The sequence below is a fragment of the Ambystoma mexicanum genome, chromosome 5p, assembly GCF_040938575.1.
Source record: "Ambystoma mexicanum isolate Mex_15411 chromosome 5p, UKY_AmexF1_1, whole genome shotgun sequence".
In the NCBI taxonomy this organism is placed as follows: domain Eukaryota; kingdom Metazoa; phylum Chordata; class Amphibia; order Caudata; family Ambystomatidae; genus Ambystoma; species Ambystoma mexicanum.
Window position 1 is genome coordinate 968,890,526 of NC_090930.1, and position 12,985 is coordinate 968,903,510.

Here is a 12,985-nt window from a genome sequence, read left to right on the forward strand (position 1 = left end):
ATACCCAGGGACGAAACCAGCCGCGGTGCTGCCAAATGAAGTTTAAAAGGTACGCTCCTTTTAATCGTGGTCCGGGTCGATAGCTGCCTGGCTATCCGGTCTCCAAGTGCTGAGCACTGTCGATTCGACCAAGGCAGGTCCGTGGGAGCAAAGGGTGAACTGTTTGTTCCCACCAGCTCAAGGGAAGAAGGCTCTTTCGATGAAGATCTCCTCTCGTCGTGTGGAAGAAAAGTGGTGAGACGATCCGGCAGGGCTTCACCGGTGGTGTAGATGCTGAAGATGTCTGTGGCTTCTCTCCCCTTCAGTTCTGTAGTTCCAGTGGCAACGTCTTGCCCTTCCAGTCCTCAGGAGCCTGCTTTTATGCAGAAAGAGACCCATTCATACAGCCTAGCTATCACTCACACAGTGGATTGGTATTCTTGGCGGGAGACCCTCCAGCCTATCAGGTTAGAGTGCGACCTGAGTTGCTGCGGCAACTCTGTCCAGGGTTCTACTCGCCCTCCCAAACAACAGACCCACTCCAGACTCACAGGCGCCGAAAGGAGGGCTTCTTGGCAGAAGCCCGCCAAAAGAGCGGACAAAGGATCCCCGACCTGGGTTAGAAGTTTAGAGTAAGACACAAGAAAGAAGTTATATTAAAGTTCTGGCAAATAAAACCTACCGGAGTAAAGTTAATAATAAAATAAACCGGTGGTATGTTGAAGGCTGTCAGTAAAAGTGTTAGCCTCGAACAATGGGAAAATCCCATAGGAAAATATGCACGGTTGAATATTTTTGGTAGTAACCACTGCCAACAGCCAGCAACTTTAGAGTGCAGGACTTTAAGGTACCCCCTCGAAAATGAACCCAAGGGATAACTATTAACCCTTTCCAGTACCTCCATAGTAAGATGGTTTGGACTGGTTAAGTTCGTAAGATTTGACTAGTAAAGCCAATGGGGACTTTACATGCTCTGGGAGACCGTAGTCAATCCCAGGGTATGGAGTCTATGTTTGGGGGTCGCTACGACACCCCTGTCTTACTGCACTGAGGGTGCTGTGTAACATATGAGCATAAAGATGGTTCCTATGGGTGAGAGAAAATCCCATAGGCATTAAACACAAAAATAGCCTAGAACACACATAGCCAAAATGTCTAAGAGTAGGAAAAAGAGACTCACTCTTAGCAGGAAAAAAGAAACAAACCCTTCAAATCCAGCAAAGCTGCTGGGGGACTCTATAGGTAAGGGAAATTAGCCATAGAATGATAATTCTCCCTAACAAGCATAGTGGTATGGCCCGACTCATCTTAGAATGCATGTCAGCTTCAGCACACCCATCATCCACATCACCCTAGAGAGGAGGGGCTGACTAAGGTGCGGGAGTGTCTGCAGGTTTCTCTCAGGACACACCTGCATTGTGCCAGACACAATGACACACGCCTCCCTCCATTCCCTTCCCTCTGAGCCTGCCCAAGCACCTCTGCCACGGGTCAGCATAGCTCTGGTGTGAGCATGCAATAGCGAGGCAATGTTGTCACGGCGACAGCAAACTTTGCATTTTCTCACGGGATCAAGACATGTCCTCTTGTCTCCTCTGGCTATAAAGGTGGTGGTGGAAGAGTTGATGGGGTGGCTGCGACACACTGACAATTTAAATTTTTTGATATTCCAAACTGTGTTGGAAAGGCCCTATAGAAAGGTGAAAGAGTTGTGGTTTCCCTCCTGTCTCTGTAATTGTTGCATTGTCCTCCTTCCCTTCCTCGCCATCAATTCTTTCCGAAAGCAAAGGGTGCAGCCTGGACTCGCGTGGACCACCTTTGATCTTGCTAGTGATCCTCACTATCATTATTCTCAAATTAATCAGTGAATGCGGGGGATGGCCGCGAGGGAGACCCGGAACTTCCCATATCTTGCTCCTCTGCATTGTGTATTGCTTTTGCAGGGATGTCAGTTGATATTGTAATTGGTGATTTACAATTACAATATCAACTGCTTTCCACATCTGTCCCATAGGCAGTCGACTAATCCTCTTCAGCTGCTTGGAACACAAGACCAGCTGCTGAATGTGAAATTGATGACTTCAATTGATGTTGCACATTTCTTGCATTCCCCATGCACGCGGCAGATGCTGTGACTGATGCAAACCATTGTCCAGCCACCGATGGCACTAAAAACTCTAATTTCTCCTTTCTAACCATGGAAAGATGGTATGGGTGTTGCCACTTGTTACGGCTACTGAATGTAATCGCCTCCAATCCAAAGAATTCGAAGATGTCTTATTCAGAACTTGCTTGTCGCAAAGAATTAGCATACCCAGTACTACCACTGACTATAATATACTGCCCCCTCCCCCTACAGAATCCCTGGACGGTGTGGCTGCTATTAGTTTGTATCTTCCCTTAAAGATGGCACACTCAGTTACAACCACTGACTATCATCTAATCTCCTGTTGCTGCCACCAAAGCTACGACTTTATTTTCAACTAATATTTTCTCTCATCTCACACAAAAAAAGTTGGCACAACAAGTACAACCATTAAATGTACGGTTCTTCCTACAAATCATTTTAATATATTCTTTTTGCAATTAGTAATTTGTCTCGTCACAAAAAGGTGCCACACCCAGTTACAGCCAGTGAGTGCCATCTCCTACCCCTGTGGAGAATTCAAAGACTTTTACTTTGGAACTAGCATTCTCACTTGTCTTTTACAAACCTTTGCTGCACCCAGTACAGCCCGTTCGGCCTTTCGGCTATTTTAGAACATTTTCTCCACAACTAGCCTTTTGCCTTGTCAAATAAAAATGGCACCCTGGGAGCCACTGAGTGAAATCTTCTGCCTGCGGGCAATTCGGGGATGTCCGCTCACTCACTTATTGCTGACAAGAAGCGTAACTTGGGTGTATGTCATGCAGGTCCATCACCGTCATGGGCCAGCGTCCCGCTTCAGCCAGCAGCACTTTGCATCTGGCATGCAGCCTTACGGCTTAATGAGCTAAAGTTGTGGTATCTGTCAAGTGACCAGAATCAAGGAATACAGGATTCCCCCCGGCTTATTTCCATTTCAGAGGTGTCCCGTCAAAGTTTCGAAACAATAGTTGACAGGTAAAAGTTTCGACACAAAAGTGTTGTAAACAAAAGTTTCGAATTTAAAAAAAAAAAATAGTAAAGGGTTTATTTTAATTTGGTATAGTTAAATATGTGTTTAAAAAAAAAAAAACAGGGGTTTGGGGGGGCCCTGCCCATAGGAGAAAAAAAAGCAAAACTTTTTTTCGACACTTTTCTGTCAGAACTTTCACCAGTCGAAACTTTGACTGTCGAAACTGTCACTATGAACCATTTCAGACCCTTGTGTACTGAGGGTGGGGTCTCAGGGCATGCTATGGATTTAGGATATTTTTTTCATTGGGTTCCTACATTAGGCTCGTCAACCCTCTCACATTAGAGAGACCATGCTACATGATATTGCATTCTTTGTTGAGTGGACCCTGTGTAGCATCACTGCACGCTAATGCACTCTAATCCTCAGGACGGTGGGATCATGCCCTCAGCCAGTTTGAGATCCGGAACCATATATTTTGATTTGTGTCCACTATCTTGGTGTAGAATAGCTGTACCCGCAGTGTTCTTTTTCATGAGGGAAAAATGAGGTAGGACAGGAGGTGGCATCCTATGTGTGCTCATGCTGAAAGTGAACGTGGGTTTTTTGCTGATTTTGGGACACGAGACAAGTCATCCATTTTAGGGATGCAATCCCTAGAATTGTGATTTCAAGAATGTTGCATCCTTTTGATTAGTTCGCTGGATTATATGTTTCCATAGGTTTGGGAACATCTTTTTCTATCTTGAAATTTTCAGGTCTCTCCAAAAAGGCCAGATTTTTGCAGTGTGTTCTTTCTGCCGCGTACAACCGCAGTTTATTCCCCTTTGGACCTTGATATGGAGCAGAGGGTGTTTACTAAGGTGGTGGCTCCTTGGTGGCTCCTTGGTGGCCAGACCTTCGTGGCAGAGGCTTGATTATCTACATTTACTAGATAGACTGGCTGAATAACCTCTCCCTCCCAGCTGCAAACAGGCTAAAACATTTACGGGGTATCAGGTAATGATGTCTGCATACACATTGTCACAGGGAAAAGCCATTGGCGACATTATATGTGCTGAAATTATGTATGGGGACCGGTTGCTGGGATGTCCCGTGCTCCCTTTGTAAAAAATAAAAGAATAATTTTAGGGTTGTGGGAGCGTCCCCCGCATATTCAAAGTAATAATGTCTGCGCAAAAAACAGCGACATTTTTGTCAGGAGACATTTTTGCGGGGACAATTTTTTACATTGAACCATTGACGGTGTGTGCAGTGTTTTAGGTTCTCAGATTCTTTGTCAGTGGGGAAGATAAACTAATCTTCATCACCCAAGACATTTAGCGCATAAAAGGCAACGGGATCCCCCATTGGTGAAGCAGTTATTGAGCCCTTTTCTCCACCTATCAGCAGAGTTCAGAGTGGAGATAGTGTAAACAATTTGTTTGCATCTGCGACCAGTGGGATCCTTTTCCTGGCTGGAACTTCCCCTGTATTTTCGAAATCCATGCTTGAACGTAGCACAGAGTTTTATTCTGTGGATCCTCTGGATCAGGGAGGGACCTTGGCTGAAGCCTCTGTACCTGCCAAGTGCACAGAATGAGCAGGAGTTGGTTGAGGACTTTCATCACTGCTTTTCCAGCTGGATCCTTTGATCGCCCATGTTGGGAGTAAGGGCAATCTGATGACTGACTGACTGACTGAGCCGGGTTTTGTTTCTTTCAAAACTTTTGCTGTAGCTTGGCAAGTCTTTTGCAGAGTTCTGCTACAGGTTGAAGACCATTGATCTGTTTTTTAGTGGAGTTAGTCTCTCTTGCCCGCTGCTTTTGGTTTTCAGGGTTGGTGGCAGTTGGAGTGGGTGCTTTTTACCAGCGTGGTCCCTTCTCTATGCGCCACTGCTGGCCGGTTGGTTGGCACATCTGTGGTTTTGTTTTGCCCATATTGGCAGAGGTTGGTTGGATTTCTGCTCCTCATGTGGATCCCGCTTGCCTGATGTGGGTCCTTCTCACCCCGCAGGTCTGAACATCTGACAACAGAGACTCTCCCATTCAATATTCAATCCACAAACTGCAAACACCTCGAGGCTCCTCCACCCTAATAAGTAGGAGCTCCATTATGCTTACTGTCTGTCTTTGTGCTAGAAGTGGGGCTTCAGTCTCAGGTCCTTCTGTCTGTACTTGCAGGAACCTCTTCAGTTGGGTCTGTGACTTCTACTCTCGTGATTCTCTGGATGTCATTGGTCTTGCCACAGGAGCTTTCTGTCTAATAATTCTGTCAATTGGTACCTTTGGGGGTTTTCGTTGGTACAAATGTCATCAACTGGTCGTTTAGGTCCCGCTCTATGATATCATTTGCTCATTACACTAGGCTTCTCAGGGCCACAGAGTGTAGATTTTTTTAAATGGGATTCCGGTCAATATGAGTTTTTGTGCCTGGGCGAGTCCTTACTATTTTTACTTCCATGTTTTTGTTGTCAGCACGCTTGAGCTCAGTTTATTGTGACCGTTGCAATAATACACAATGGGGGTCATTAGGAGGTTGGAGGAAGCCATGGCACTATTAGCGCCATGGCTGCCTCCAAAATCGTTCCGACTCCAGTCTGGTGGATGGAGCAATTACCGGTCCATTCCGAGGTCGGCGGGACCGGTAATTCCCCATTCACCAGAGCCATTCCCCATTCGAGACCCCATAGGGCTCAATGGGAAGGGGGAAGGCGGCAATACATTTATAAATTCATAAATACATTTTATGCTGTGGAAAAAGCAGAATCTGTCTAAATTTGAGTCTTGAAACCTGCTAATCATGCAAAGAATGACAAAAAACGAACTTGTGGAAAATAGTAAAAACAAACAATGAAGTTACAAATTGATCTGTGGAGATAGTGCTCTTTGAAAAGCAAGTTTTGAAAGATTAAAATTGGTAAAAAGCTAAATGCATATGTCCAAATGATTTGAAAAGTCTAAACACACTCTAATGAAGTTGGTGCACTGCAAGAGGGCTCAGATTTAAGGAAAAAAGCCACCAAGTGTAGAGACTGGTTCCTAGATGTTTGACTAGGTTGTTCTCTTCATTTCTGTCCTCGCAGGAGATCATTTTGCCTTCTTTTGTTCCCAATTCGTCCACCCCAGGGAGGATTGACTACATACACTGACGATGTGTGCCCCGCTGTGACCTATCTGGAAGACTTCCTTAAGATCAGTTGTATCTGGTCTGGAGGAGATGGCTTTTGTAAGGTGTCCTGACTATACGGGTCCAAGCCTTTGGCGATGCCTTACTGGGAGTGTCACTTGACCAGGGGATTACCCCTTACTTGTCAGCTGCTAGGTGGCATCTTTGAGAGACATTTCCTGCGCAGCCGCTTTGTCTTCAAGTTCAACTTTTCTTTCCCTGAATATAGGTGTATGGTTGTTGTTACAGATGCTCTTCCCTATGGCGACATGGTTTTGAACCCAGTAGTGCACCAGTGATTGGTTGAGAGTTGTTCACGGATGGTTTTCTGCATATTTCTCTTGTGCTGTTGCTTTTTGGTTTCTGTTTTCTCAAGCTGCTTGAGAATAAGGAATGGGACAGGGAAGTAGAAAGGCAGATGTCGTCTAGAAAATGTAGTCCTAATCTTCATTGCTCCGCCTCAGTCATCCTCGTCCCAGTTCTTACTAACTACACGAGAAATGGTGGACTGATGTTGTATGTCACCCTCGGTCGAATGGAAGGATTCGCTTGGCTGGGATACTTTTTCGGCCGCAATGTAAGTAGTTTCCCTTTGGGAGGTGCAGGCACGCACGAGGCATACACATACGTACAGGGACAAGGACGACAGGGGGAATGATGCAGTTTACTGCTGGGCGATTTTGGTAAACTGCCCTGTTTGTTTTGACTATATGAAAGTAGGCATACGAGATTCCATCACACCAAGCACTCAAAGTCGCAAATAATGCTGGAAATATTCTTGAAACCATTAGGTTTTATGTGGCATAATCAATTTGCTAATGTGTTTGCTCAATACGTTGTGTTTTATTATCATGTATCTTCCCACCAAGGTCTGAAATTAAGCAAAGCTGCGTTGTAAAAATCTGTCAACTGTATAATTCAGGGTTTTATTTTAGTCTGTCTTGTTATAGGGCCACGTGCCTGTTTTTGAAGCGGCTTTCTTTCTATATGCAACTTCCAAGACAGTGAGCGCTCACTGTGCAGCACTGTACCGAACTAGAGCACCAGCGCCATCCAGTGGCAAGTATTTGGAACTGTCACAGTAACATCAAAGAGCCCAGTAATGATAATGCCCTATTCAAATCCTCAAAAACCAAATCAGAATAGTGGGTTAAGGTGCACTTATTTATATTCTTGTTCCCTGCTAAAGTGTTACATATTAACGCATACCTTATTTCCGAACAATGTTAAAGCATGGTATTAATCAGTTATTTACTGTTTGTTTCTTCGTTTACAGGACAGTATAACATTTTAGAGACATGGCTTCATTTTTTAATACATTATTTTTCTACAGTGATTTAGTAAAACCAACTGTACATTTGAGTGATAAAGCTTTCAGATTTACTGTGCTTCAATAGACCATGAGAATTGCTGCGCGTGCACATTTTCCACGTGGATACCATTTAATTAAAACTTCATGCTGTGCTAACACTTAAGACATGAAAGCATGAAGTGGAAAATAATGCAGACTCGTCTTTTTGTGGAGAGATATAATATTGAAGTTGTATTTCACTATATATGTGTGGGCCAAAGGTTTGAGGACATTTGCAATGGAATTACAATAGAGTTGCTGTTTAGCACGAGGATATAATGTAACGGCAGATTACATAGGGTACACATGATTACACGTTCTTCCCATGACTCGTCACATTCCGTACTCCAAGAAGTCTTCTGGTTACCCGGAAAGGCACCACAAAGTTATTATTTTATTTATGTATTATTGTTATATCCCAGTGTGGGATAAAAGCTCTTCTCTGCCTCTTCCTGTTTTTTTTCCTTAAAGGATAGGCATGGCAGGGAGAGAAGGGAGGATTGTAAAGAACGGGACGAGTCGTGGGGTTAAAGAGTAATGATGATTACCCTACCTCTCTGCCATTACTTCTCGCCCTGCCTTCCTCGTCACTTTTCTACTCTATGGAGATATGGCTAGCAGTGAAGTTCGGTCTGGCCCAGGTGAGAAGTACAGGTGCCCTACTACTGCAAAACACACAGAAAAAGACTGAATGCTTAGTTGTGTGTCAGTTATGAAAGACTCACGCTCAGCTGAGTGGGAACCTCTCATTGACAGTCTATAATGGTGACTGAAGGTGGTTGGTACAGCCCCTGTGACTTATGCCTCTTACTGATACTCTGTTGCATTCTTCCCAGGTGGCCTCCATCCCTCTAGCTGAGCAGCCTGGCACTGCCCCTAGAAGGGGAACTTTTGCAAACTCGTAGCATGACCTGATGGTGCTCCTAATCCGTTAATAGTTTCTTGCCTTGGCTTTCAAACCAATCGTGACGAACAAGAATTCATATTTTGTAAAGAATGTTGGCCAAGCTTTGTACATTTTCAGAGCCCTAGCTACATTTATGTTTGTATTTTTATTGTCGATTTATAACGCACTTGATAGCAGCGAGTGGTTACTAAGTGCTGGATTGGTATTCGGACCTGTGTTGCGCCCCTCGCGTTGCCCCTGAGCTATCCTTGCTCCCCTATGGTATGGACCGCCGTTTCTCCAGCTGGTCCCGGGTCGAGATGCAGCACCCGTAGCTCTCCCTCCTGGTTGAGGTGAGAATCCAGGCAGATCTTCGGGATGAAGGATGGATCCTGAAGACTGACCATGTCAGGAGTGAACCGCAGAAAGGGTTCAACAATCTGGAAAGTTCCACTATCCCCAAGCCTTCCTCCCTAGCTAATGATTTCTACAATCAATGCCTTACTTGGGTGAAAACCAACATCTACCTCCTTCCAGGGCTTAAAGGTGCAGGTGTCGGAGCACCACTGAGAGGACCAAAGATGGTAAAATAGGCTTTCTGGGTGGTCTCTGTATCTCAAAACTATGGAAGCGGTGCAAAACACAAGACTCCATTTCATCCCGCCAAGTGCAAGGATGACAAAAGGCCTTAATGGCCACCCTCTGGACCCAAAGTGTGAAAGGGGACAACCACCCTGAGACTCGCCAGAGAGAAAATCCAAAATTGCCCAATTGCTACCACTTGATGTTGTTCCTTAGCCAGTCACAATGTTGAAAAGTAGAGGCTGTGATGCTTAAATGCCCGGATAGTTGATGGCTATACCTCTATTGCTCCAAACGCCACTTTCCTTGAAATAACAGGGTCCAAGGGACCCCTCAGTTAAATGCCCATCCAGTCAGCGATAGGCGCCTGATGGACACCTATGGAAGTAGCGTGGGAGTGTCTGTGCTCATTAACCAGAGGAGAGGGAACTAAAGTCTCTTCATCTAGATGGGTGCCACAGCACAAGCGGAGCCCCTTCCTGGATCATTTCCTGATGACGCTGCGGAGAACTGGAAATGGAGCAAAGGCAAAATGGAGACCAGCTGGTTAGGCATGAGCCAGAGTATCCACCATCCATAATGATGGACTCGGCTAGAGAGGTGCACACCAAGCGAGCAGGGAATTCTTCTCCAAAGCAGAGAGACGCAATCAGGGACAGCTCCCGCAAGCCACTATCATCTCGAACAAACACGGGTGTGAACAGTAATCCCCCGAACACAAGGACACTGTGCACAGTGTATCCACCACCTGATTGTGTCTCCCTGCACGATAGGCCACTTCCAAATGTGCACTTCGGCCCATCTGAATAGCTCTGCCGCCCCAACTTTCAGACATTGGCACCGGGTCCCCCTTGCCAATTCACATAGGCGTTGGTGACTTGATGGCCTATCTCCCCAGCACTCTCTTTCTTTCGACCTGCCAGGCGCTCTCCATTTGGATGAGTGGTGTGACTCCCAACTGATCCTGTGGCTGCACCTCCAGGAGCCTTAGCGTGGCACTACAGCCCAGACTGCTGGCGTATGTAGTCAAAAGCACTGGTGCTTCAGGGTTCAGAGGGGCACTCTTTGCCCGGTTGCTTCGGTTGACCCACTATCTGAGCAGGACCACAATGGGAGCTGACGGATGGATGTTCGCCATTTCCTTTCCGAGCACACCGGTGTGGTCTGCATTGCGGAACTGACTGCACGCGAGCAGGAATGTGCGCAGGCGCACACACACCTTGGTGAAGCACTGCTCCGCTCCCACAGAATGCAAGAGATGTGGCCCCAAGATGTGTTCCTATGAACTGAAAAACCTCACTGAAATCATGCATTTAAAAAAAAAAAAAGGATGATTGGAGTAGGCGACAGCATCACTAGTCCTACACACTAGTCCCCAGGCAGTCTGACATTTTACACCCCCTCTCCATGAAATTAAGTCACATTTGCTTCTTGCATTTCACCCTTGCCAACCACCTACCCGCTGGTGGCGCCCTCGCATTGCCATGCCCTGGAACAGGCCATCATGGTCGAAGTGTCTGCAAAGGAGCAGTAGTGAACAACCACAAAAAAACAGGCCACACGCATAAAGGCAAGTCAATTCCAGTACCTTAGAGGGGGAAAGTGTAGCTTCGAAGATGGCGCCAACTGTTCGGTCAGAGATGTTCATAAGCGCATGAATCTCCGATTCCAGGGCAGTGACATTTTGTACGCAGTCTCTTATTTTCATGTCTGTAAAGTGGGAATAAACATAGATATCAGCAATGTCCTTATATCATTAGGGACTGCTCGGATTCCCTGAACAGTGATGTATTTAATAATGAATGCACATATACCGAAAATGTTATAACGAAAAACATGAAACCGCCATTTCCCCTCCAAAAAACCCACCCCAACCGTTTCCACACTAGATTTAACCCTTTCCCCACCCCCACATACATTTTCTTTATGGTTGGTCATTATAAAAGATTCGGAATATGCACGTCTCTAATGAGTAGAGAGGATCATGGGAGGGACATGTAAACGTGTGTTCAGGGGGTGGTGGGAGTGGCAACTTAGAGGAAGAGGAGGAATGTATGAAGGAGAAGGTCAGGAGAAAAGCAGTGGAAGAGAATAGTTGAAACGGAGGTTGGAGGAGAAGATCAGAGGTACGTGAGGCAGGGATCAAACAACCCCTAAGAGCAAAGGGAGTGAGTGGAGCAGGGCTGGAGGTACGAGCACCTGAGACTGCAGTGAAGAGGTAGAAAGAGGAGAGAGCAGGAGGTGCAGGAAAAGTCCCCTTAGTTACAAGACCGCCTCTGTGTCTAGTCGAGAAACTAGATGAGGGTGGGCTGTTGGGACTAGATTCAGGGCCTGAAAACAGGAAGGTAAAGGAGATGCCCCAACCTGTAGACAAGTTCAGAAGGCCATCCTCTTGGTGGCATTCTCTGGGCCAATTTCCACTTTGCCAAGCCTAGTTGCCACCACTGACCAGGCCTAACATGCAGGCACACACAGTTTCCTAAGTCACAGGTGCCACCCATAAGTCAAGGAAGAGGATCTGAAGCTACAGGAAGGAACTGAGAAAGAACTTGGAAGACCCTCAAACCCCTCACAAGACAGAGTGAGAGTGTTGGAGCTGGTCATGTGGAATACTTGTACAATACACGAAATGGGTAATTTTTCCTTCCCATAGGTGAAGTGTTCAGAAGATTGGCATCAATCATCTGTGTGCTAATGGTCTTCTGTCAGATCCTGATGACCTGTCTGTATTCAAGATGCATGAGTCACTCAGGAGGGTGCCCCACAGATTCTCCTCCCTTTAGTGGGATATGCCTGCACTGCTCTGGAAACTTTCAACAGGTGTATGAGATAGTTACAAACTGGATTCTGCTCCACAGGAGTACAAGGATGAGAAGGGACAATTTGCTCATCTCACCCCTCACACTTCTACAAACCGAAACACTATGCAATGATAAAGGTATAACAGGCACAGTTTAGAGATATACCTCCTTTGCCTTTTGTGATAACGTGGGCTGAGGGAAGGCTATGCTCTTAAGAGGGGTATAAAGGTAAACAAGGAGTGAGCAAAACACAGTATCATAGTCTAAAATAAAGGCAATGTCCAATCAAGGTTATATATATATATATATATATATATTTTAATCAAACACACCATCTGCATGTAGAACAAATGAAAACACTCTACAAAAACCCACCCCAAAGGAAGAGCAGAGAACTAGCACTGTGAGCATAGTTGGTAAGGTGGTAGGTAAAGTACTAAACACAAAAAGGATATCTTGTTTGAAAACTGGAGTCATCGTGACCAAACCAGTCTCTAGGGTCCCAGTGGACTGAGGGGGCAGTTCAGAGTCAACAGTACCTGGATTTTGTTCTTATCTGGTGTAGAACAAAAGTGTGAGCCAATCCGGCTCAGTTCGGGAACATAGGACCGTGGAGGCACCAGCAGCAAGCAGCCATTGAGTACAGGCAAAAATGGGAGCTCTGTGTGGTAGAAGAGTGTCTCTCAAGGATGCAGGTTGGTGTTGTCCCAGGAATGCTTTGTAGTTGGCCAGGCCAAGTCGGCCTTTCCCTGCTGTGAGGGGTCGATGAGTGAAACTCCAGCAGTTTGAGTCAGTGGTAGACGGTCATCTAAGTGGTAATTTTGGATGCGCCGATGTGCGAACGTTGATGTAGCAGTTCAAGATCTACCTGGGTTGAGCTGTTTATGTAAACCCCAGTGAGAGTCAGCATATGACTCTCCAGTGATTTGGTTTTAAGTCTGGCATTTAGCAGTCACTTCGGGGCTAGCAGATGACAGGTTTAGCCGTGACACAATGCAGCGTCGAGCTGGTCGAAGGTGCAAGCAATGTTCAATGTGGTGAAGGAGCGCAACAACCAGTGACAGTGACTTCCCTCTTGTTCCAGGTGCGGTGAATACAGAGCGACTGTCTCGGTGTGGCTGCTCTGGTCTTCTGGTTGCTG

The 12,985-nt window shown here is 46.0% G+C and overlaps 1 protein-coding gene across 1 annotated transcript in view; it reads right to left on the reverse strand.

Moving 5' to 3' along the window:
• The window catches only part of ABCA13 (ATP binding cassette subfamily A member 13), a 2,251,223-nt gene that overhangs the window by 1,985,701 nt on the left and 252,537 nt on the right, over positions 1–12,985 (reverse strand). The window contains exon 9 of the mRNA XM_069613428.1: positions 10,632–10,753. Within this exon, the coding sequence (XP_069469529.1) occupies positions 10,632–10,753 (122 nt within the window). The remainder of the gene's footprint in view (positions 1–10,631; positions 10,754–12,985) is intronic.